General features: G+C 39.6%; 1 protein-coding gene across 6 annotated transcripts in view; it reads left to right on the top strand.

Annotated features, from left to right (window-relative positions):
• The window catches only part of MYRIP (myosin VIIA and Rab interacting protein), a 225,104-nt gene that overhangs the window by 173,885 nt on the left and 24,246 nt on the right, over window positions 1–26,973 (top strand). For 5 of the 6 annotated variants that reach the window (XM_032181842.1, XM_032181846.1, XM_032181841.1 and 2 more), the window contains exons 9-11: window positions 9,141–9,318; window positions 12,443–13,089; window positions 21,437–21,676. In XM_032181842.1, the coding sequence (XP_032037733.1) occupies window positions 9,141–9,318; window positions 12,443–13,089; window positions 21,437–21,676 (1,065 nt within the window). The remainder of the gene's footprint in view (window positions 1–9,140; window positions 9,319–12,442; window positions 13,090–21,436; window positions 21,677–26,973) is intronic. The other variant, XM_032181845.1, reaches the window with a different exon arrangement.

Below are 26,973 nucleotides of genomic sequence, written 5' to 3' on the forward strand. Positions count from 1 at the left end.
CATGCTAAAAAAAAAAAAAACTTTTTTTTTTTTTTTTTTTTAACACGGCTGAATGTTTTATAAGCAAAGGCTGTATAGTGTTGGGATAGGAGGAGCTTAATGCAATGAACAGATGATTCTGTGCTTTCTCACTCCATTTCGTCTCATACGTCACTGTCAGTGAGAGCAGATGAGCAGCTGGTGTATTGTATCCCGTTTAAACACTGATGGAGTGCAGGTATCCTGGTGTGCTTTAAGTTCTGTATTAGCAGTCTTTATTTTACAGCTAAAAGATTGCATAGATAAATAATATAATAGATAGATAAATTGCATAGATAAATAATATTATAATAGCTCATCCATAATTTATAGTATTTAAAACAGCTAGGGATATAGGGAAAAGGAGGATTTCATTAAATACACATTATGATGCCCCTCAAGGGAAGCAGAAATTTACTGGTTAACCTGATTATATATTTTCTCTGCACAGCCTATCACATAACGAGAAAGAACAATAAACTTTGAGATGGAAAAGCTCTTGGTACTTTAGAAATAATGGGTCTTTTTTTTATTCTTACTTATTTTGAGGCGATCCAGCTTTCTCTAAGTACTTTGCACTTTGCATGCTACAAAATATGCTGGTTTTGCAGGTGTAACACTATAGTCTCACTGGAAAAATGATCTGGAGTTACCTTACTATATGACACATCATGCATTTCAGATCAAGACAGTGTTGGCCATAGCAATCTTGTTAATTTCCCACCTTCCACTGTAGCAGAAGGGTAGGCTACAACAATCAAAGGATAGGCCTTAGCAATCCTCACTCGGCAGTTATTATCAGTTTTTAAGGTTTCAAGTGGCTAAACATACACTGCAAGTCTCAACAGCATTGTTCTTTTAAAGTAGTATTTGTAGAATTATTTTAAAGTAGAATTTGTTTGAGATGCAGCTTTTGCAGAAGATTACTCATTCTCAGTTGTATAGTACTATTCATGCACTTGACAAACATCCAAAAAAGACAGTTTTGGATGCTAGATATATGTTCAAGCCCATGCAGGCCTAAATGCATTATATTTACTGCCAGCAAGCCAAGATGGGTTTTAAGGCATGAAAGGGAATAGGAGAGGGACAGAGAAACATGGTCATTCTACAGAGTTATTTTCTGAAGAATATAGATTATATATGGTTCCTTTGTTTATTTTTTTTTTAAAGATGCTATCCTAACACACTGTTGGGTATCACAAAGCTTTAATGTCTTATTTAAAACTTGTGATGCTCAGAGAGAGGCTGTCTGGCAAATCTTACTATATTTTTAGATGAAAACAGGATGTATATTGTCACAGAGAGAAGCAAATAAACATGGAACACTTAGGGTTTTCTCTGTCAAGGAGTTGTTTGACTAGGACATGCATTGATCCTCTGTGATGGGTGAGTGCTTTTTTGATCACAACTTTGTAAATGAGGGTCAGAAAGGGACATGAAAGGTTGAGCAACCTAGAAATTAAAGAAAAAAAGATTAATTGTGTTCAGTAAAGTGTATTCCCTTGAAGAAAATGTGAGTTTATGTGTGAGGCTGCAACTAGACTTGAGATGAAAATGCCGTTTCACCTATGCTTTTATACACATCCACTTTTACAGTGGAGTAGACTAGTACCAACTTATAATTATATTGCCCTACACCAGAACAGGTATCTGTCCTTTTCAGTTTCTCTACTTTCTCATCTGTAAATAATACAATGATACTGTCATCACAGGATGCTAACTAAGCTCTCAAGTGTCTTCAAATGAAGGGTATTATGTCACCAGGAAGTATCTGCACTGCTGGTTTTTTGTTTGTTTTCTTAAAGAGACATAATAGAACATTAAAAGTTCAGGAGTGAGCCACTGAAGAATCGGTGATAAGTAATAACAACTGACCTAAAAAAGGTACCTGCAAAGGTACTGTTTAGATTACAGTTGCATTGTTACATCTCTCTATTCCTATCAGAGCTTGTAGTAATTGATTTACCAGAAACTTCTACAGACTTGCTCACATACATCCATAACATTGATTGAACTATGCTATTTTAAGCAACCTACCACTTTCCCAAATTGTTAATTCCATAAGTACAAAAAAGAATGTCTATACTCATCTTATGGTACCAACATTTAAATATTCCTTACTACTAGCTTACAAATCCTTTGCACTAAAAGCAATAGAGTTTTCTTATTTGGAAAAAAAAAATCCATCAAACACCGGATTATACTTCTGTGTAATAATGTCTAGAGCTGCTTGCATACCCTGCATCAATGGGATTGTTGGGGAATAATTTCCTGTCTCTCTCCTTTATAATCTCCAGGTCCTCAAGGTCAGCTAATCTACGCTGAACCAAAATAAATGCACACCCGAATGTGGCTCTACATGTTCTTAAGCAGCTGTGCAATTTGTTTTGCTGATGGACCTATCCCTGATTAACTGAGCATTACTTTTGAACTCCTGTTATAGGAATGTTAAAGGGAGTATCTGTCTAAGCAGACAGTGAAAGGATGGAAAACCTACCTAACACGTAGCCAAGCTATGTCTCCTCTGTCATTAGCAAACAAGTCATCTTGGGCAGACCCTGGAGGGATGGATGCTCTGAGGCTTTTACAGGAGAGAGAGCAGTTTTGCTTTCTCCCAGTCTGTTATTCAAGGATTTGCCCTGATGGCTCAGGCACAAAGCTACTTCTTGAGGTGGCATTTCAGGATAGTATGATACCCTAAGCAGGGTTTGGAGCAAAGTATGAAGGGAGTTTTCTTTCAATTGAGTATGAAAATCTCCCCTTTGTCTGTCTGTTCTTGCCCCTTTTCAGAAGCCATAGAGTTGTTAGCAGGCACTTTGCCACATACAAGATTAACTAAGGAACAGATGCTTGAAACCCTTGGTATTTCACTCCCACTGCTAAATGTCTGGACTGCATACATTTGAGCAGAGATAAATATGCTGTGGCAGAGTGTCACAGGCTCATCCTGTCTTCCTGGTGTGGGAGTTTACTTACCAAAGGATGCATTAGCTGTTGATGTTTAAGGATTGCTACAGTATTTGCTCAGGTGGGTGGGACCTGCTGGTTCTGTCTATGCACTGACTGTATTTATAGAGCACAGATGAGAAGTGGGTGATAGTTTTTTGCTGCACCACTAACAGGTGTAGCTGTAAAATTTGCAGGTGAGGAGAGGGGATGGTTATATTTGTACCTAAGTCACCTGTGTTTGTGCTGTCAATTTTAGGCTTCACTGCTGAATAAAAACAGGAATTTCCAAAGCCCAACTTAACAGCTTCCCCACAGGCTGGAGCTTGCACAGCACACAGGGCTCTGCTGCTCAAATCCACGGGTGCCTTCACTGCTCTCAACCCCTGTGTTGATGCTTGCAAGGGCTCCTGTCACAGTGGCTCTGCAGCTGCCTTGTGGCACCAGTGGTTTAAAACAGTCCTTTATCTACTGTAAATAAGTGCAGAATAAATTTAGGTTTTGCTAATTACACAAGACCAAAGAAATAGGGGGAAATGGGAGAGAAGTGAGGAGAAAAACATGCATGATCCAGAATATTCTTCGTAGAATTCAACCAATTGCTTTGGGGATCTATATTGTATTACTACTTTGGCTTCTGTTTAGAAGCAAAAGGAATTACCCACTGATGATACTTTTTCATCTTTTGGGGAAGAATGTAGAACAAAATAAGTATAAGTATATTATCTCAAAATAAGTATATTATAGTTTATTGTAAGAGTTGTTCAAGGTAAATAATCAATAGATTTCCATATTCACAAATGTATTTTATAAATAGTTGTTCTTCCCTTAGGTTACTTGTTCTGGTTTTATCAATCCAGTGGCCAGAAGCTTGTAAATTGTTCAGAAAATGAAATATTTATATTTGTTAAATAACAGAAGACTTCATATCTGGTTACTTTTTATCCAATCCTTCTCTGATCTTCAGGAATTACATAGGACAGCAGTGAAATGAGATTGTACATGCAAAAATTATTCCTTTTAGTGCTACCCCAATACAAAATGAAGGCTGAGTTCTCTCCATCAAGATGTTAAAACTACGCAGCAGAAATTGCCTGAAGAGGTAGGGTAGAAAAATAATGTGTTTGGAATTTCTTTTTTAAAAATAAACAAAATATCTCACGGTAGATGCCATTAGGCAGGATTCAGTGGGCAACTCATCTAACTAAAGTGTTGGAAAACGCCTATCAATACTGTAACTGTATTTTGCAAACTTTTCTGTACTGCACAGCAATCTGGTATGCAGCATGCATCTCCAAGAAGGAAACACATGCCAGGAGTATAGCAAACAACCTGTTTGGTTGCAGTGCCATCTCCTGATATACTAATTTATTGCAGGTACTAACAGTTGGACTTTAGTGTCTGACTGCAAACATAGAGGGCAGGGCAGCTTTGTAATTCATCACAAATAAATACAACTAAAATACCATTTGGCTGACAAGTGTATGATTGTTTGTTTTTGGTTTTGTTTTTCTCTCTGAGGAACCAAAACTTCTGGTTAGAAAAAGTATCAGTGTTTTCAACTAGGAGGGAAGGGTCTGGACTTCATGTGTTTTTATAAATCAGGACCAGAGTTCCTACATTTTTGTCTCCTTTTGAAAATTGTATTTAGGTTACTGTATTATTTGTATGCTTCAGGCAAAAGCACTAGATTGGTTTGTCTGCTTGAGATCTTGTTTCTGTCCAAGTTTGTAGGTAATTGATAAAGATTCTAGGCTACGATTCCTCCATTCACTCAGTAAATGCCCTTTTTCCAATGCCAGCTGATCCAAGAGCCTATCAGTGTAGCTGGCATTACCTCTATCTCCTTTCTGCCTCCACATGCAGCTACATGAAGCACCAGGTAGGGTTCTCAGTCCTGTTCCCTCAAGTTTAATGCTTCCTATATGAAAAGCATCATATGTGGATCTACAGATGGGCTGTTATCTCCAGGAAGAAGGCAGGCACAAATGCAACATCGTAAAATATACTTGTGCTGTCTGCCAGGAGTAAGCATAGCAGTGCAGTCAGCAGGCATCTACATGGGCCCACACAGAAGGCCATGCAATTATTGCTGTATGGCTGCTGAGTTAGCAGTGCCAACTGAGCTGAAGGTGATGCAGATGTGCCAACCAAGATTAGAGCTTTTCCTGTGTAACCTCAACCCAGATGACTAAATTTCTATTTTGTCTCTGCTCTTAATTATGAAAAAAACAAAAGGAGGTCTTGAGTCATTTGTTCTTCAAATACAGTCACCTGTCAGGCCAGTAATTCATTAGAGGTGAACTTCTAGACATTTTCTTTTGTGCTTTGAAAATAAATAAATAAATGAATGAATGAATAAATAAATCAATAAATAAAATGGCCATGTCTATGCCACTGTAGACCAATTTTTTCTCATGCCAAGACATGTTTCTGTCATATTCCTGCCCCAGTCTTGGGTATTGACTGTCCTTTTTTGTATAGTTATCAGGGTTACCTGTGGTTGTACCAGTCATTTGAACTGCTATCAGGAGTTAATATTTACACTTCCTCTCCACCCATATTTGTCTGAGTAAAACAATTCTATTATTTGTCCTTCCATCCTTACCTAAAACTGACTTTCAGAACAAGAGATAGCCCAGCCCTCTTCTTTTATTTACAACTCGATTGCAGCTTATTAGCAATTACAATTTCTGATCTTTTTAATCTCTCCAGATAAAACAACTACATGGAACTGCAAAAGTAGCAGTGAAAAGTGTTAGTTCAACAGCTTCCTCAGTAGCATCTTTTTACTCTTTTTCAGAATCTGAATGCTGGGATGCAGTCAGCTGTCATAACATGGCATTACTCTTCTTTCCTCAAGCCTTCTGTGACATTGAACCATCTTCAGTGAGAAGAGGTTGTACTTCTAGCAGAGCAATCCAAGACACATTTTATCAAAGATTCAGATAAGGCATAGAAAAGGATGAGGCAGGCTTCAAGCCAAGTCTTAGAGGCACCTTTTTTGCCCTTCTTGCATTTGGAGGAATTTTCCTGGGAATTAGCAATAGTTTGGCATATTGTTTCTGTGCTGTCCACAGTAAGTTCATAGAAACTGTGGACAACAGTTTCCCTCTGACCTGACCTGAAGGTTTCAGCACACAACTCAAAAGAATCAATTGGTCTTCTATAAGCATCCAGTGTATTTGAGGTCCTAGGCTCCATCACCACATGGGACAGTGTCTTTGCTGTGCTTCTGTCATTCAGTGCTTTTTGTCCATCAGGTCCCTCGTGATAGCCTTCTCCCTTTTAAAATCCTTCATGCTATTGTGTATTTTCTAATCCATCTGAAAGATGGATCTACCCCACAGTGCAGATGCCTCCAAGCTAGCTTTAAGTTGCTCAGGTTCCTTCTTTCAGTGATGCTGCAGAAGCAGAGGTCTTAGGGCAGGATTTGCTGAGTTCCTTCCATGGTATTTGCAGCCCATGCCAAGTTCTGCATTATCATAGTTAAGCTGTTAGCAGATCTCAAGATATCTGAGGGCTAAGTGCAAACAGTGCCATTGCCATGATGCAACCTTTACTGTGATGTTTATGAAATGTTGAGTAGGCAGGCGAGAAGCTGCCATTTAAACAAAACACCAGAAAAGTTATCAAACCTACAGATTTTACATAAATAAGAAAAAACATGTTGCTTTCATTATCTAAGCCCAGGTTATCATTACACAGACTACTTAAGGTTTTCATGACTTTTTTTCTCCTCCTTTTGATTCAGTTCTTTAAGTAATAAGGAAAAGAGATAATAGTGATTAAACTATTACTGTAGGGTATTCCTTCTGGGTTCTTCAGCAGTTCTTGTCCGTTCGTGTTTGCCACATAGGTGGCGAAAATATTCACTTAAGGGAATGTTCTTCATCCTGTGCAGATAGAGACAGACACAACCACTAGCTGCTCTCAGTACGTGACAACTTAAACACAAAAATATCAGAGTATATGACAGGCTTGAAGTGGACCTAATTGATTGTAAGAATGTGAAGTTTGGTAGTCCTTTTTTATAACTAAGTGAAGTCAGTCACAGCAAAGTTAAGCTTTATCATAGTTTAGGCAGCTACTTTGTGGAAGAATTATTTATATTGTCCATATATCCTGCTTTTCACCAAGCTGTATAACAGGACGAAAACAAAGTAAAAGGAGCAAATTCTATAGTGATATAGTTTATTTACCTGTCTATATTGTTACATTATTAACCCTTTTACAGGGTTAGAGAGGTTTTAGGTGATTTTGATTACTTATTTGGTTGGAGGTTTGTAACAGCCTGAATATATACCTGACTATAGGTGAAGTTTATGAAAGTAAAAGTGATTCACTTGAAAGACTCCACAATATAAAATTATACAGGACTGTGAGGTGATTCTTATTTGTTCATGTCACCAAATTTGAAAGCAAACATTCCTATGCATCACATTAGGAGCTGTCTTTGCATTGACAGGTTTCACCAAGATGTGTGGTCATTGTGTTTGTAAAATATTTGATTCTAGGACAATAATTCTGGCTTTTCCTTCAGAGTTCAGAAGCCCGACTAAACCCTAGTGCATGGCTATGTTTCATTTTACTGAATCTGTTATGAAATCATGCTGCTGAGCCAAAGATAACGGAAGATTTGCAGTTAATTAAATCTTCTGGCATGATGCATAGGTTCCATATAGGAGCATTTCAGATGGGAGGAGTTACAGCCAGAAGAGCGGTGTGTAAGTGTTGCTCTCAAGCCAGCAGGACTTGCAGCAATGCTTATGCTGACATGGGAGTAGAAAGGACTTGAAAATATCTCAAAGTCAAGCTATCCTTCTCCTCATCAGCAACAGTGCAGAGCAGAGCTCTGATGCAGGCAAAAACTGGCCCTTCTGAGAATAACAGTTTTAGTTAATTATTTGTAATTTGAACATGAGTTAAAATGTATGAAGTTTTGAGAGTGCCAACGTGGCCTGTGTAAAGAAGCTGAGCTACTTGAAAGCATACTTCTTAATGAAACTCTAGTGTATACAGGCAATTTCAAATGACCTTGCAAGGAAGTCCTAGAAAGAGTTTTTGAGTGGTAAGAAGTTAAGGGGGGAAAGGCTAATTGACATTTCAAAAAGTGATCTCTTTTGCCTTACAAGATGCCTAAACATATAGTCATCAAAAGCAAAATTATTAATTAAAAATAAATAAATTGTGCTACAGCAAAATAGTACAGCAAAATACACAGATAATAAAACTTGAGTCAATCTGCTGTAGCCATGTCTCTAAAATTACATAGATGATATGACATGTAAGAGTGAATTCTCCTGAAATCAGTAGGGCACTGCCAGCTTTCACCATTTTTTAAAAACTGGCCAAATTTAAATATGACTTCTGTAACTGATCCCAAATCAAAAAAAAAAATAATTTAAAAAAAAAAAGAAAATTGATCCCTAAATCAAAACTAAAATATCTGATGTATCTATGTGGATCCAAAGGGAAACCCTTTATAGGGCCCTTTAATAGGGCTCATTAACCAATCACAACAGTATTTTACTTCATTTTTGCTTGAAATGTGACCTTACTGGAAATAGATGTGCAATTGTAGGCTATGTTGAATGCATTAGCAAGATTTTATAAAACTGTCCAGCATATTGTGTGATATGCATATCCTAGCAAACAAAATAATTTAGCTTTAAAATTAGTTGAGTTGAAATTTTATTTCTGGGGAACAGGCTGTTTGTTTGCTTTTTCTTCTTAATTTTTAACTTCTGAAAATTGTTACAACAGATGGCCTGTTGAGCCAACAATAGATCATCATGTCTCACCACAATGGGATCTCTTTCTGGATAGCTTGAATTGGGAACTGTTAGATATCAGCCCTCATCAAGCACATTCAGAACAGCTACACTTTAATTACTTCTTTCCATCTGGTCCCTTGTAGTACAAACAAGTTCCTGCCTCCTTGCATAACATCAGAAATGCACATAAGCATGCAATCTAGCACTGAAACTGTCATAGAAACATAAAATGGCTCAGGTTGGAAGGGACCTTAAAGATTATCAAGTTTCATTAAGTTCCACTTAAATTCCATTTCTGGATGCTAGCAGTCCCCACACTTCCATGCTCATAGTAATTGAAGAGTTAACTAAATATTTCTATCTTAAAATTATGCTCATTGATTTTTATTCCCACAGAGGTCTCAGTCTGCATTTTCCCTGGCTAGTGAAGATACGACCAGTAAAGGACTAGACCCTGCATCGTCTGTGTCTGAGGCTCTTTGGAGGCAGCAGAAAGGACAATTCAGGAAACAGAAGGAACGCAAGCTCTCTGCATTACCCAGCTGGAAAAGCGTGGACAGGCTAAATGAAACAAGTAAATATTTCTAGTACCTAGTACGAGTGAGAACCTAATGAACCTAGTACGAGTGAGAACCTTTTTTTGGTTCTCACACCCATATGGAGTAAGTAAGACTTAAAGCAAGAACTTTGCTCACAAAATTTCTGTTGACATCTGTGATTGCAGGTGTCACATATAAAAATGTCTGAGAATTTGGCGATGCTGTGTGTCATGGTGCATTGGGCCTATCCTACCATTGCATTTTTCCAAGGAAATTGTCAAAAATTGGGCATTTGGGAAGTTGATTTGGGAATTTTAGGAAACATTAGGTATCTAACTTGGATGTGTTTCAGAGCTTCTAAGACACAAGAGCTTAAGGGGCCTGCTTTTTTTTTTTTTTTTTTTTTTTTTTGCCTAGTTACTTGTCCTCGGTTGAAGGAGTCTGCATATGCCCACAGTCTCCCTTCTGTTGCACAAGTTAATTGTTTTTGAGGTTACGTAGTGAACCAAACAGTGAATTAATTCAAGTTTGATTCCCCTTCACACCTTTATTTTCAGTCCTGATGAATTCACCAGCGCAGTGTGCTTTGCAGCCTTGAAAACAGCTGTTTCTGCACACGTTCAGGAAGCTGTACGGGTAGGAACTTCACAGACCGTCAGCTTCCCTAGACCAATGTCCTCTCTCTTTGTGTGCATTAGATACGTATGTGAATGTGGACAATGTATAGAGTAACATAATAAGTCAGCTCCGTTACTCAGCCAGCACCCTGGATTAGAATGCAGTTCCCTGCTTACTTCAAAATGCTGTTAAGTACAGGCTGTCATTGAGAAAGCTAGTTCTTGCTCTTGGGGGGTCCAATTTCTTCTGCTTTTCCTGTTCTGGCTTTACTGTTCATGAAGCCATATTAGGCAACTGCTGCACAAAAGAGCTGGTTAGCTGTCATCCTCACAGGTGTGCTAATGATCATGTTGACACAATGGGAAACAATGAACTGCTCATTTTAGCAGCAGCCCCTGGCTCCAAGTGATGGGGAACAGCAGAGCTGACCTACCTCTTGTTATTGTTCTCCCATGACACAGGGTTGCTCATTCCTGTGCCCTTTCTTGTAGCAGCTGTAGAGACCATCTGATCCCTGCAATCCCTGACAAGGCTACCCATCAATTTGATTCATGTTGCTCTAATGTCAGTTGAGAGGTATTGCAGAACTTGGGAGGCTGAAAATTAGACAGCGTGAATAGTCTTCTCCCCCTGAAAATGAAGTGATAGTAAAGTAGTATTAAAATCTGACTAAACTAAGTATGCTTTACTTTGTGAACTCTTCATTCAACCTCCTGTCAGAAATGTTGTTCTGGGCATTTTAGCTGAAGACCTATTTTCACTAAACCAGGGTGCTTAAATTTAAGAACCCACTTAAATCCCATTGAATTCAACTGTTCAGCAATTTAGTACTTCACAGTTGCTTAATTATAGCAGAAAGGCAAATTGACCCAGTTTCAGGTGCTCTACTCAGAGGATTTGCTCTGCTTCTTTCTTACATTAAATAGCTGAGTGTGCTAATATGTGTAAATAAGATCTCTCCTATGCAGTAGTAAATAGCTCTGCATTAGGCTGCAGAAAATGCAAGAAGTCTCCACCAAGTGTCTGGAGTGGTAACGTTAGTGGGCATTTTTAGTCATGTAGCCTGTTCACAATTCGTTTTGATTACAATTTGCACTGGTTTAAATGATGACTCAAGAGCCAAATCCTGAATTGTGCTTTTTTTCTCCTTTAACAATAGTTTCACAATGAGACTTATTAAAATCTATTTTAATTTTCACATGTATAAATTGTAATGTATACCCAAAGAGCTGTGTACAAAATCCATTCTTTCAAATAAGTGACTTTGTTTTGAAAAATCAGGAAGGAACCTTTTGACATTAGTTGAAGTTGGGATAAAACTGAACCAGGTATTTTCAAACAAATTCTCAGCGGCTTGCTTTTCTGTCCTGCTTACGTTCTAAGATGTAATCAAGTCTTATCCTGTCCTTTCTTCAGTTAACTGACGATGTTAGACTGATTCTTATATGTAGCTGCTAAGCAAAATAAGGGGATGTGTTTTGGGAGAGAAAAAAAACATAACAGTATGGCCCTCCACTGCATGATGTTTGTGTAATGTACTGTAGCTGAATTCAATTTTTGTTGGAGATTTGTATCTTCCAAAGCTGGTTGCTTTGTTTGAAAGGAGAGATGTTTTTAAGGAAAGAAGGTCTTCTTTCTCTCAAGAGAATCCTTTACTGAGATTAGTGAGCATAGCTAGAAAACACAAGAAAGCTTCTCATGCAGGGGAAAGATTCTCATGCTTGATAGCAAGTCCTCTTTCTTCTTTTCTCTCCTATATCAGTTATTACAATAAAGAGTATGCCTCAGCTGGAACTGTTTTGATGTATTTAGTGACCTTCAGTGGATTCTTCCTGCATGTCCATAGCCATCTCCTTTTTATTGCAGATTAATTACCAGTATCTATAACACCCTTGGCAAGAAGCTCCACGCGTCTGGTACTCATTGCATCCCTCTTTTTGTTTCTTTTTTTTTTTCTTTTTTTTCTTTTTTTTTCCCTTTTTTTCTTGTGTTTGTTTTGATCCTAGATTTCACTAGTTTTACTTGATGGTTGTTCGATCGAAGGAGATTCCCCCATCTTTTCTAGCAAGAATCTTGGTCTTCTCTCCTCCAGATTTAATCATTCCTTAAAAGGAAGCTATTTCAGAACCTGGCTCACACTTTGTTGCTATTCTCAGATCCTTTTCTACCTTTCCTTTTCAAGATGGGGCACCAAAACTGCACACAGAATCAAAGACATATGCGAAGCATGGGATTTATGTGTATTGATGTTTCTTCATTCTTTCCTAAAAATTCTTTCAGAAAAAAAAGCCTTGTTCCAAACATTCTCACATTTGAAGTTGTCATCACCATGACTTTGAATGGTGACTTCTGAGTAAACATAGTAGCATAGCTCAGAGAATGAGAGAATTCATAGTAGCAACAGTGCATTCATGTGTTCATTAGTTTTGCCAACCTTCCAATTTGCAGCCAATTGATTGCAAATTGGCGAGCAGAATGAGCTTTACACACTGTGATAACATAGTGGTAATTAAAGAGTTTGTTATTCTTTCATTTTCTTAGATCCTTCTCCTGTTTTACAAAGCACTGATGGAAACTGGGTGGCTTTGCAAAATGTTACTTTGCCTCGTCCTCGAATGCTCGCCAAACCAAAGAGTCAAGTATTTGAGGCTTTGGAGAATGAATCCAGTGTTGTGTCCGCATATGATGAGATGGGCTCAGACAGCGAGGATGACTATGACTGGAATGTGGCCTTGAACAAGCTGCGTCGAAGACCTCGGCAATTACCAGATGATTTCTATTATACCCATTCCCAGTATGATTCTGAGTGGGTTTATGGTAATGATCAGTACCAGGCAGTAACCTCACCTTCCTCTGGGTTATATACCAATACTGAGACACTGTTCTCTGATTCTGAAACATCTTCAGTAAACTCTTCCCAGGAAGCTAAAGGACCTAGCAAACTTCTCTGGTTACAAAGCAGAACTCAGAGTGATGTGCCCAGAACAGAAAAAAAGCATTTCCATGGAGAACTGGATGTAAATTTCAATCCACAGGCAACCAGCTTGGAATATTCAGATACCAGCGAGACTGAAGAAGACCACTATGATTTAGAAAAGAAATCAAGAAGGTGGAGGAAGAACAAAATATCTGAAGAGAAATGGGAAGCAAAAAAACGCACAAAAGCCAACATGAAGAATTTAAGTCAGGTAATTGTGTTTGATCTTTCTGAATGCAATCTCAAAAATAGCAGGGCAAAACTAATCAAGCCATGCTGGCAATAGCATGTGAGTTGTGAGTGGAAGGTGCAGTGTTCTTGCAAGCTTTGTCCTCCTCATGCCTCATAACCAAGAAGAACCAAAGGTAAAGTGTATCGTGAACAGGCTTTGTTTCTTTCTTAGATATGCCACTTCCATCTGATCAATGACATTGTTAATACTGTAAAATACAGTGTTTTTTAAAAAAAGTAAAAAGGCAGGATTTGCAAACAGCTAGCAAATATTGAGTAATTACCTGTTGACTTTTTCGTTTATTCTAACACCTTTGTTGTTGGAATAAGAAGTAATTCATATACCTGGGGATCTCTGGTAAGCTGTTGTCATAGTATGGGATAAAGATAATGAGCAGCAGAAATTCAGAAAGAAATGTTTTTGAAATATGGTCCAAATGATGTCTGCTTTTAATTGATCACTTGATTGTTTCAATTCTAAAGTGCTTTAGTGAGTGTTTACAAACTACTTTGATTTAAATAATTAGACAATTTATTTAAAAAAAAAAAAAAAAAGTGCTCAAATTTGGAAAAACTGACCATAGATGTTTAAGATAGCAAAGCAGTCCCCAAACATTTCTTTTAAACAACAATTATGAGATAACCAGAAAGTACATCTTCTTTACAAGGATTTTTCCAGGCAATGGACTGATAGTATGTAAGGGATCCAGTTGTCCCCCAGAATTTTTCAGCAGTGCAAACACACTTCTAACTCTGGGAGAACACTAAATACTTGTTCAATTCCATTTCCCGTATCTTACTCCTCTTACATCCTGTAGCTGGACCACTGCTGTAGTACAAAAACGTTGAACCTGAAGCAAGGAGCTAAATGTTGTCTTCTCCCTATGCCTCTGACTACAAGCAACCCGATCCAATCTTTAAAGTTGTCTAAGCAATTGTAGAATATCTGGAATTGTTACTCTTTGCTTGTGCTACTAGCCTATATCTCCCATTGAAAAACATCAGCACAGTTGATCATAAGTCAAGGTTAGGGTTACAGGATTCAAGCAGGTTTTTAATGCTGGGTAAACTATAGTTAATTCTGTATCTATTCCTTCTGCTTTTAGGAGACAGGTGTGGGTGTTCTATACTGACTCATTTATAGTCATGTCCTCATACATTTATGATCTACTGCTGTTGAGGGGGACTTAGATACGATACTGTGCTCCAACAACAAATCAGTGGCCATTAAAGACTTCTTAGAACATCAGACAGAGTAACAGAACTTTTCTGGGATTGTACAAAGACCATGTTTTGTACACAGAAATGTATTTCCATTTCTGGCTTTGTATATTTATGTATGTTCTGTATGTGTGTGCTTATATTCATATTGCAGCTTTCTACATACTACTGCTCTGCAGAGTACAGATGAGCATTGCTCACAGGTGTGGTGGTTTCACCCTGTTGGGCAGCTGAACTCTACCACAATTCCTCTCTCACTCCCCCTCTTCAGAGAAAGAGGGGGAAAAAATACAATGGAAAGGGCTCAGGGGTTGAGATAAAGACAGGGAGATTGCTCAACAATTATTGTCATGGGCAAAGCAGACTCAACATAGGGAGATTAGTGTAATTCATTGCCTATCACTAACCGACTAGAGCAGTGAGAACTAGAAGCAAACTTCTAGCAAAATAACTAAAATATAAAATAAAATAAAATAAAATAAAATAAAATAAAATAAAATAAAATAAAATAAAATAAAATAAAATAAAATAAAATAAAATAAAATAAAATAAAATAAAATAAAATAAAATAATGGGGGGGAAAAAAGCCACAGGGGAACTTCTGCTCTGTGCCTAGAGCACCTCCTGCCTTCCTTCTGCACTAACCTTGGGGTCTGTTGAATTGTTTCGCTCATGTTTTCTCACTCCTCTCTCCTAGATACTATTGTGCAGCAGTTTTTTTCCCCTTTCTTAAGTTTGCTCTCCCAGAGGCCCAACGAACATCACTTCCTGGCTCAGCTCTGGCCAGCGGTGGGTTGCTTTCAGAGCCGGCTGGAGCTGGCTCTGATCTGACATGGGGAAGCTGCTGGGCTCTGCTCACAGAGAGCATCCCTGCAGGCCCCCGGAACCAAACCCCTTTCCACATAAGCCTACAACAGGTTAGGTCCCCTCCAGGAGAGAATAGAGAGGCAGGGTGCTTCCAGGCTGTGCCTGCACCCTTTAGCAGATCAGTGTATATTTCAAAGAGCAAGCTGGTGCAGAAAGTGATAGTTCTTTCCAACTCTCTTGTGAGTTACTTTGTATCTTCAGTGCTGCTCAGACCTCTCTGTTGTGCTCAAAATGCAAGGCTTGGGATTCTGAGCCATTCTCCTTTTTACCTTAGTCAAAAAGATACTGTTCCTGCTCTCCTGCTCCCTCAGCCACAGTGGAGCAGGCGGTGTCACTCTGGTTCCATGTTTTCAGAGCAATTAAATTCTCATTAGGAAGTTTATGTATAATAATATGGGTGGGTGTGCATGCATTTCATTTGTGTTTAGACGCACACACAGACCCCGGTGGCTGATGTGACACTTGGTGCCTGCCAGCAGCCATCTGTTCCTCCAGCCCCTGGTAGGGAAAGCACTGGTCGAAGCAGGAATGGACTGGTCAGTACAATTTATAGCAAGGATATTGCTAGGTGAGAAATTCTAGGAAGCAATTAAAATGATTAAGACCATAAGGAATGTGATTTGAGGTATGATTCTAAATTAACCAGGCATAATTTGTATTGCTTAGAAAAAACGAGATTAAAGAGATGTCAGGATCTTGTGTAGTCCCCAAAGTAATGTATTAATCTAGGTAAAATGTAGACTGAAGCAGAGAGAGCCCTACATGTGAACAGTTTGCACAAAGTGATATCATACATGTGGTAAACTGCAGACTGTAAATTTAAGGAAGCTTCATTGTGTGACGTTAAGCCCATTGTAGATTTTCACATGCTGAGATTAGTAAGAATTTACTGAAACCACACAAAATGCTCTCCTAAACCATGTTGCATCAAGACATCAGACAATGAACAGCTGATCATATGTAAATGACAGTGAAGAAACTTATTTTTTCCTTACTTTACTGCATTATAATAATAACGGGATAACTTCTTAACCACTATGTTTTCATCAGCATTGTAGATTTCAGTTTAGCCATCTAAACATTGGGTTTTCTTTTATATTTTTTCAAATAGTGAAGATTGATTTTGTGATTGTGGCTCCCTGAGACACGCTAAAATGAAAGTGGGCCCTTTCCTCTCTCCCTGCTCCAAATCTGGAGAGATGTTAGCAGTAACATTCTGGAACAATCACAATCATTTCATAGCTCATAACTGAATTTCTATTAAAATGTATGTATATATATAGATAGATAGATTTAATCTAGATTTAGTACCTAGATTAGAAAAATGCTGTGGCATGTCTTAAGATGTGTTTCAGACTCAAAACAAGAATGTTGACTTTATGTATGACAGAAAATTTATAGTCTGAAGTCTGCAGTGTCTTAAAAAGGAAAACCTGAAAACAGATATCAAGATGTGCTGAGTTAGGGGAGACGATTTGCCGCTTTTTGATAGGTAAAAGAGCAACCTGATTTAGAGGGTTTTCTGTAGATAGGCTGTAAACACCATCATGAAGCAGGTAGAGCAGGACATTAAAAATGTCCTAATAAAAACAAAATCCTACAGTAGCAAGTTTCTGATTGCTTATGTAGCACAGGAAACAAATTCCTGGGGAACATAAATTGAGATGTGCAACCTTAAGACTACCTTCTCTGATTTTAATGATAATTATTTTCCAAACTGTCATTTTTTACAAGAAATAGCCACTCAAACCATCAATCTCTGTCTGCTTTCATCATTACTATTGTTGTTTTATTGGCTTTCATTATATTTTCGAAAGCAGGATATGCTGCTTATTGTAGCTGTAATTTTTATATATCTGATGGAAAGTGGAGTCACTTAATTGCTTCCAGTGAAAGTGTCCTCGTTATGAGTTAGCTTCTTTTATCAGAAGACTCTACTTGTTAATTACAGCTGTCTTGCCCCTGCTGCCCTGCAGCCAGGTAAGGGGTGAGCGCTGCTGGACTGCCAGTCCCCACGGGATGGCGCTTTGTATTTATTTATTGAAAATAGCTGTCCTGAAATTACACTGACTCACTGAGAAACTGCCTGCAAACCTCACAATTTGTGTCATCTTCTAAAAACTGAAGTTTCTAATCTCTGTTTCCTGTTTCAGTTTGGAGCTTTCTGTCCATGATGTAGCAGAGACTTGTGTCTAGAGTAAACTAGCCAGTACTTTGCTTACTTGGCTATTTTGAGGCTTTGAGTTCACTAAGATTACATTGAGTTATCAGCCATTTGTACACAAGGATTTGTCCAGTGTGCATTAGAAAAGGTGTATTTCATATCTCATTGCCTCCTGAAGGATTTAGGCTTGCATTAGAAACATTTGATTTACTTTTAGTGACTTTTGTGGCTGTGTCAGTCTGCCATGTCCTCACTGAAGCTCTTTCCAGATAAACTAGTGTCCCTTTATTCTTGTTTTCAGGTGTTAGTGTTATTTGCTTCTGATAGATGCAAATGGGAACTTACACAATGATTTCTACAAACACAAGGATGTTGTTAATCTTAAATAGAGCAAAAGTGTGACCGGTAAAGAAACAGGAAGTTTAAGATAGCATCTATTAAATAAATAAAAATTAATTTCAATGTATTTGTTATTTTTATTTATTGTCACAGCTTTTAATGCATTTTTTTAATCTGTTAATTCATCTCATCACAAACAGTTCATTGCCACCACCTGAAAATCTCAACACACAAGCCAAGCAGCCTACCCATAACTAAAACAGCAAAGTATAGCATTATAGGATATCATTACCTCTGCATGTAAGCAGGAACTAATAATTCTTGCAAATGTAACTACTACAAGCAGAAAGATGAATAATAAGACATATCTGAATCCAGCTGTAATAAAATAAATACCTTCAAGGTAAGTTCATCTCCCCCCCCTCCTTTCCCACCTCCCTCCCCCAAGAAAAGATGTGTATTCAGTAACACACATTTAGCTAACACAGAACAAACCCAGGGATGACAAGGTAGCTCGTGACTTTCACTTGTGAAAATGTAGCAAAAATGTATCGTGAAAATATATCATCATAAAAATGTAGAGAAAAAAAAAAAAAAAAAAGTAGCAAAAAGCTATTTCCCTTCTAATGAATTAGGAACATTCCTTTACATATGTTAAAACACAAGCTAGAACTGGAACGTATCAGTGACAGTGTCACCTGTTGATGCCCAAAGAAGAATCCCTGCTTTCCTGTCTGCCTTCCTGTCTTCCTTCCCCCTGTCTCCAGTATGGTCCAGTCTCTCTCCTACATCATCTGTAGCACACAGAGCCTTTTGCCCAGCCTTCATGACTTGTTACAACAGGGTGAAGGACAATTCTTTCAGCAGCATATGAGCTCCCCTTGCCTAGGAAATTATGTTTTTGATTTTACATCCTGCTGAAGCCTCACAGCTTAGCAATATTGTCCCATCAGGCCTTCACCCCATCAGGCCAGCTGGTAGACTCCAAGTGATTTTGCTGAACTTTGGGTAGAGGCAGTAACGATCGACCTAACAGGTGCTGCCATGTGTGATCTGGGAGACAAGCATTTTTTTCAGGCCCCTAGAGGAACTGTGCACTTCTTGCATGGTACAGCAATGAGGTAGAAATATAAGAAAACCTACATCTCTAGACTGACAGCCTTCCTCACTGCTCTGCTAGTACCCAGCTTATTTAAACAAGATTATTAAACTTTTGTTTTTGCAAGTTTGATCTGCTCAAATGTCTGCATTGAATGATGGTGTTTGTTTGTTTAGTTTTGTTTTCTCTCCCTTGCAGACTCAGCCCCAAGGTGAACTCTTTCTGTCTAGACATTGCTAGAGGAAGCCCACATTCATGGTGCTGAGCTGTTAGAACTCACTAGCAAATCTCATAATCCTAAACCACATGACTTGGTAGATGGGAGAGTAGGTCTTTGGAGGTACCTATTAAATAAATGCAAGTACCTCATTTAAATAAAAGGGGATTCTAGTAATAAGCTGAGACCAGATAACTAATAATACATATCTCAACTTTAATACAATATATCTCCACTAAACTGTATTCTCTCCTAAAATACAAGTGCACCATTTAGCTGTGCTTTCTATCCTGTAAAGTCTCTAAGTTATGATTGTTTTTCTCCAAATTGATGGATATATGGATTCAGCAACAACTTTCAGATATTATTGTAATTTAGAAACATGTATGTTTCATTACCAAATTGTTGGAGGGGAGTGTAATGAATTGTTGTGTGAAATGCAAGATATATCTGAAAAAAAAAATATATTGATCCTATTTTTTTTTTACTAAAATGTTGAAAATATACCAGTCACGTAGTAGAAGTATATCATAACATATTATAAAACCAAAGTGGAAACTCACTGATTTGAAATCTTGTTCTTGATCTTACTCAAAGCAGTTTGGAAGTTCATTTGAAAGAAAAGGCCTTTTACTCAGCAAAAGCTGATTGTACAGGAAAAAAATAAATGATGACATGAGCCTGTGGTTCCCCTTTTAAAATGGCTTGCCATGTATTTTCAAATCCTGATTTTCTAAAAGGGCCTTCCACATTTTGAAAGTGAGCTATAAAGCTATAATCTAGTTGTGTAATTGATTTACAGATAACTGCAGAAAAAAATAGTCCAGAAATCTGTGAAAGTTCTAAACAATACAGGATAGTTTACTGTGTGAGAGATGAATGCTGACACTACAAACATGACGTGTCGATCCATTAAGAACACTTGAGCAGGTAGAGTTTCTGAGGAAGTTGTCAGTTAACATTTCCTGTGAGAATTGGAGGTAATTGTACTGTCCATAACTATGACTGCTGAGCCTGCAGAGAGAGTAGCTGTGCAAAGCAGATCTCCTGTTTATGTGTTTCCGAATGAATGATAAAGAAAACATAGCTTTTAGTCTCTCCAGACAAATCTGGTCCTGTCACAGTAGGAGAGCGTAAGACAAATAGGAATAATTTCCTGGCAAATAGGAATAATTTCTTATCCTAGAATTGCTTCAAATCACCATCTTAGACCTGCTGCAATGTGCCTGCCACTTCTGGGTCCTAGGCTGCATTCTTTACAGCCTCCTCCTGGGTGTTTTTGTCATGATTGCACTCTGTGTCAAAGAATTTGTCACTTCTGAAACCCATCCCATTCCACCTTACTTTATGCACTTGGTTGAAGCACTGAACAAAGTGTCCAGTTATTCTGAGCTCTCTCTTAGCAGTCAGCAGAGGAAGAATAGCATTTCCAGAAAGCAGTTAATGTTATAGGCTATGTAGTTCTGGGAGATGCTCTCTCCCTCCATGAACTGTAGTGGGAAACTGTGTCCTAATCAGACAGCACAGATCCAGAAAATTAGTTGGTACATATCCAGACATTAGTTTTTGATATAGTCATCAGGCACTTTTAGATTTCCTGCAAGGAAAAAAAAAAAAAAAAAAAAACTTTTCCACATCATTAAATATTGGGCAGGCAACAGGCCAGACAGACTTGTAAAAGGATTTTGTTTTTCTTCTATTCGGCCTGCAAAGTAAAGGACTCGTCATGGTCAAATCTGTAGCACCAACCATATTTAACCAAGCATCTGAGTACTTCCCACCTTTAAGGATCCAAAAGTAAGAAAAGAAGGTGTTCCTGGAGATTGAACTTGTTCTAAGGAGGCTGGTGTTTGGAGAATAATTGTAGCTGTAGTGGATCCACCTATGTAAATGTTCACTGGGAAAGCTGAAAATCTGTCACTTAAAAAAGGAAAGATTTTTTAAAAACTTGTTTCTAGTAATCATAAGAAAATAAGGATAATGCTCAAGACCAGCTGGCAGGGAATTTAAGCACAGCTTTCAGCTGGAAAGTGGACACAACTGTCAGGTTGTCATGGATAAGTGATTTCATTCCCACACTTCAGTTTCTTTATATGCACCATAACTGAGAGTGATGGAAATGCAGTACTGAGAACAAGAATCGCCATTTATGCTTTTGTTTTGTTAGCTGCACACAGATACGTAATGATTTCGATAGTTCCTTTCTATATAATATAAAAGTAGCCAGGAATGATAAATATTATCCAACAGGTGTGGGTTTACTGGCCTTCTTCTATAAAGATGTGGTAACTTCTTATCAGCACACTTTGCTTTCTTTCCAGCTTCTCTTCAGTGATCTTATCTACCCTTTTCTAGGAAGCTGCTTGTTTTCCTGCTGTACCTATACAGTAATTATTACTGTTCTTCCAATTTCTTTGTAGGATTTAGATGATTTATCAGAAACAGATATAAGCAGTGAGGATCAGCATTGTAGTATCAAGCCTGACCTTATGGACGAGGAGCTTAAAACCAGGTTATTTCAGCTTGAAGCTAAAATGAGTGACAAGGAAACATCTTCTGGTGAAGAACAAGAGTCTGAACCTAGAACAGATCCCGAAAACCAAAAGGAGAGTTTGTCCTCAGAAGAAAATGACAAAAGTATCCAGGAAGAGTTAAAGAAGGTAAGTGGTCATTATAGGGGAGTGAGCTCAATACTGTAAAAGTCAGAATCCAGAAATAGTTGCTTGTGGTTAGAGAATAAAACATAGCTGATTAAAACAAAGTAGGTCCTTTAAACTGGGTCTGAGCCTGCAATACTTGTGCAAGTAAAACTTCAATTAAGGTGTGGGCTTCTTCCTTTGAGCCTACAGCATTAACTGTAAAGCAGTGAACTTAGTTTCTGTAATAAACATGTTAACTGATTGATACTAAAGAAACTATGTCTGTTTATACTAACTGTGAATGTACTTGTATATTTTTATTTAAAGGCATGTTCAGATCTCCTTTTTTTCTCCTTACTAATCAGCAAGCAAGGTTTAAGATTTTTGTTTTTGTTTTTGTTATTGTTTTTTATTTGCTCCCCTGTTTTTAGTATTTTTAGGTCATTCTGATGCTGTTTTCGTCCATCCGTACAGTGGCAGGGAGGGGTACCGAGAGGACACGAAGAGCCCACCTGATAAACATGTGTCTCAGAGGCTGGTGCCAACACAGAAATTTTGGTTTTTTTTGACCATGAGGCACTTTACTCGGCACCTGGCCTGATGGCTGCAGACGGGTCCCACCTATCTCTAAGGGGAAAATGGATCCTGCCCAGGAGCTGGCAGGGCTCATTGAGAGGGCTTTAAACTAGGTAAGGAGGGGGACAGGGCTGAAATAAGGCTTGTTGGAGGTGTGCCAGGGAGAACAATGGCAAGGCTGGGAGAGAAGGCAATGGTCCAGCTGAATGCACTAATGCACGCAGCATGGGTAACAAACAAGAGGAGCTGGAAGCCATCGTGCAGCAGGCAGGCTATGACTTGGTTGCCATCATGGAAACATGGTGGGACCACTCCCATGACTGCAGTGCTGCAATGTCTGGCTATAGGCTCTTCAGAAGGGACAGGCAGCATGGAAGGGGTGGTGGTGTGGCTCTCTATATTAGAGTGTTTTGATGTTGTGGAACTCGAGACTGGGAATGATAAGGTTGATTCCCTACGGGTTAGGATCAGCGGGAAGGCTGACAAAGCAAGCATCCTGGTTGGGGGTCTGTAATACACCGCCAAACCAGGATGAGGAGACTGATGAGGAATTCTACAGGCAGCTGGCACAATTCGTGAAATCGTCAGCACTTGTTCTCGAGGGGGACTTCAACTTCCCAGATATATCCTGGAAGCACAACACAGCCCAGAGAAAACAGTATAGGAGGTTTCTGGAAAGCATGGAAGATAAATTCCTGACTCAGCTAGTTAGTGAGCCTACCAGGGGAGATGCCCTGCTAGACCTTCTGTTCACAAACAGGGAAGGACTGGTAGGAGATGTGGTGGTCGGGAGCTGTCTTGGACAGAGTGACCACAAAATTGTAGAGTTCTCCATTCTTGGCAAAGTCAAGAAGGGGACCAGTAAAACTGCTGTCTTGGACTTCCGGAGGGCTGGCTTTGAGTTGTTCAGGACACTGGTTGATAGAGTCGCTTGGGAGGTGGTTCTGAAGGGCAGAGGAGTCCAGGAAGACTGGGCACTCTTCAAGAAGGAAATCTTAATGGCTCAGGAGCTGTCTGTCCTGACGTGCCTAAAGATGAGCCAGCACAGAATAAGACCAGCCTGGCTGAACAGAGAGTTTGGCTTGAGCTTAGGAGAAAAAAAGAGGGTTTATAATCTTTGGAAAAGAGGATGGGCCACTCAGGAAGACTATAAGGATGTTGCGAGGCTGTGCAGGGACAAAATTAGAAAGGCCAAAGCTAATCTGGAGCTCAAACTGGCTACTGCTGTTAAAGATAACAGAAAATGTTTTTATAAATACATCAACACAAAAAAGAGGACTAAGGAGAATCTCCATCCTTTACTGGATGCAGAGGGAAACTTGGTGACGAGAGATGAGGAAAAGGCAGAGGTGCTTAATGCCTTCTTTGCCTCAGTCTTTAGCAGCAAGAGTAGTTGTTCTGTGGTTACCCAGCACCCCAAGCTGGTAGAAGGGTATGGGGAGCAGAATGTAGTGGCCCTCATAACCCACTAGGAAATGGTTGGCGACCTGCTACAGCACTTGGATGTACAAAAGTCGATGAGGCTGGATGGGATCCACCCAAGGATACTAAGAGAACTGGCGGAGGAGCTAGCCAAGCCGCTTTCCATCATTTTATCAGCAGACCTGGCTATCAGGGGAGGTCCCGGTTTACTGGCAGATAGCAAACTTGATGCCCATCTACAAGAAGGGCTGGAGGGTAGACCCAGGGAAGCTCATGGAGCAGATATCTTGAGTGTCATCACGCAGCACTTGCAGGACAACCAGGCAATCAGGCCCAGACAGCATGGGTTTATGAAAGGCAGGTCCTGCTTGACGAACCTGATCTCCTTCTATGACAAAGTGACATGCTGGGTGAATGAGGGAAACGCTGAGGATGTGGTCTACCTTGACTTCAGTAAGGCCTTTGACACTGTTCCCCACAGCATTCTCCTCAAGAAAGTGGCTGCTCTTGGCTTGGACTGGCATATGCTTCGTTGGGCTAAAAACTGGCTGTATAGCTGGGCCCAAAGAGTTGTGGTGAATGGAGTCAAATCCAGCTGGAGGCCGGTCACTAGTGGCGTCCCCCAGGGCTCAGTACTGGGGCCAGTCCTCCTTAATATCTTTCTTGATGATCTGGATGCGGAGATCGAGTGCACCCTCAGTAAGTTTGCAGATGATACCAAGTTAGGTGCGTGTGTTGATCTGCTCGAGGGTAGGAAGGCTCTGCAGGACGATCTGGATAGGCTGGACTGATGGGCTCAGGCCAACTGTATGAAGTTCAACAAGGCCAAGTGCCAGGTCCTGCACCTGGGGCACAACAACCCCAAGCAGAACTACAGGCTGGGAGATGAGTGGTTGGAAAGCTGCCAGGTGGAGAAGGACCTGGGAGTATTGGTTGATAGTCGGCTGAATGTGAGCCAGCAGTTTGCTCAGGTGGCCAAGAAGGCCAACAGCATCCTGGCTTGTATAAGAAACAGTGTGACCAGCAGGGCTAGGGAAGTGATTGTCCCCTTGTACTCGGCTCTGGTAAGGCCGCACCTCGAGTACTGTGTTCAGATTTGGACCCCTCACTACAAGAAGGACATGGAGGTGCTCGAGCGAGTCCAGAGAAGGGCGACGAAGCTGGTGAGGGGTCTGGAGAACAAGCCTTATGAGGAACGGTTGAGGGAACTGGAATTGTTCAGACTGGAAAAGAGAAGGCTCAGCGGCGACCTTATCGCTCTCCATAGGTACCTTAAAGGAGGCTGTAGCAAGGTGGGGATTGGTCTATTCTCCCACGTGCCTGGTGACAGGATGAGGGAGAATGGGCTAAAGTTGTGCCAGGGGAGTTTTAGGTCGGATGTTAGGAAGAAATTCTTTACTGAAAGGGTTATTAGGCATTGGAATGGGCTGCCCAGGGAAGTGGTGGAGTCACCATCCCTGGAGGTCTTTAAAAGACGTTTAGATGTAGCACTTAGTGATATGGTTTAGTGGAGGACTTGTTAGTGTTAGGTCAGAGTTTGGACTCTATGATCTTGAGGTCTCTTCCAACCTAGATGATTTTGTGATTCTGTGATATCATAGATTCTTCTTTTGCTTCTCTGTTGGAATATTTTGTGCTTCCCTAAAACTTTATGGCCCTGTTACATTGTCAGCTAATAGGTTTCTGCCAGTAGTAATGTATTCTGATGAAACAGTAATCCAGTGTCAGTTGTGATAATGAATGAGATCTTCCATTCACACCATTTCACCCTACAGTAAGATGTCTGACTTAAAGTGTCACTCCACCTAACACTTGCTCTCTTCCTTTACTGCTTCTGAATTTCTCTTCATATCATATAGTGTACTGGAATGTGGTATTCAGCCATTTTTTGTGCTCATTTCACCATAGAGGAGAATTTCAGAAAGTCCTATTAAGTCTTTAGTTCTAGACTTTAATTGTATCATGTCATACTTAGCTAGCCTATGTATTTCTGAATAATTTGATATTGCTGGTCTGTCTTTGTAAACCAAAGATGAGCTAAATTTAATGTGTTTTATATAGAAGGAAATGATCTCTTCACCTGGTCTGTTGGATGCTGGTGGCCTTCTTTTCTACAGGGGCACATTCAACCTGGTGTCCACCAGGAACCCTGTTTCTTTTTCTGCCAAGCTGTTTCCCAGCCAGATAGTCTCTGGCATGTACTGGGATAATTCCTCCCCATGTGCAGAACTTTGCATTTCTTTTTGTTGAACTTTATGAGATTCCTATCAGCCCATTTCTCTAGCCTGTCGAGGTCCCTCTGCATGGGAACAAAACCATCTCAGGTATGAACCACTATTCTCAGTTTAGGATATACTCTGTCTCATTGCTTCCAAAAATGATGATGTTAAATAGTACTAGCCGCTGGGATACATCACTAGTGACTGATCTCCAACTGGACTTCAAGCCTCTGATAACACTTTCAGACCACCAGTTCAGGAAATTTTAACCCACCTCACTGTCTACATATTCAGTCCCTACTTGCTCAATTCATCTATGCAGATGTTATGGAAGACAGCTTTGAAAGACTCATTAAAGACAAAATAAACAACATTCAGTGCTCTCCCCATGTCCAGTGAAGTAGTCATTTCATTATAGAAAGCTATCAGGTTGACTAGGCATGATGTCCCTTTCATAAGTCACCTTCTCATCTTTCTTATGTTTGGAAATGGCTTCAAGGAGTATTTGCTCCTAAATCAGCTCTCAGGAACCATCCCCAGATTGCCACAATCTTTAAAATCTTAAGTTAAAAAAAGTGGTCTCACTTAAACAGGGACCAGTTTCCACAGCTCTTGAGAGTGCATCCCTATCAGGTCCCAAGGACATGCACATGTCCCATTCATTAAAATGTTTGCTAGCCTGTTCTTCCTCTACTGAGGGTTAGTTTTAATTGCCCCAGACTTTCTCATGGGTTTCAGTGGCCTGGAATTCCTGAGAGCAAATCTTACGTATAAACTGAGATGAAGGTGACACTGAATAGCATAGTCTTTTCCTTGTCCTGCTTCACCAGGTCTCTGCAGTAATGGGTCAATTTTCCCTTATCTGCCTTTTGCTGGTGGTTTATCTGCAGAAGCCATTCTTCTTGCCCTTTGTGTTCCTCACCAGATTCAACTACAGGTGGCTTTTGACTTTTTTGGCACCATTCTTACCATTCTTACATGCTTGGACAGTGTCTCTGTAATACATCTGGGCCAGCTAATCCTGCTTCCACATCCTGGTGTATTAGTTCTTTATATCATTTGAATAAAATACTTTACCTTTCAAATGAATAGATTTCCTTT

The sequence above is a fragment of the Aythya fuligula genome, chromosome 2 (genome assembly GCF_009819795.1).
Source record: "Aythya fuligula isolate bAytFul2 chromosome 2, bAytFul2.pri, whole genome shotgun sequence".
In the NCBI taxonomy this organism is placed as follows: Eukaryota; Metazoa; Chordata; class Aves; order Anseriformes; family Anatidae; genus Aythya; species Aythya fuligula.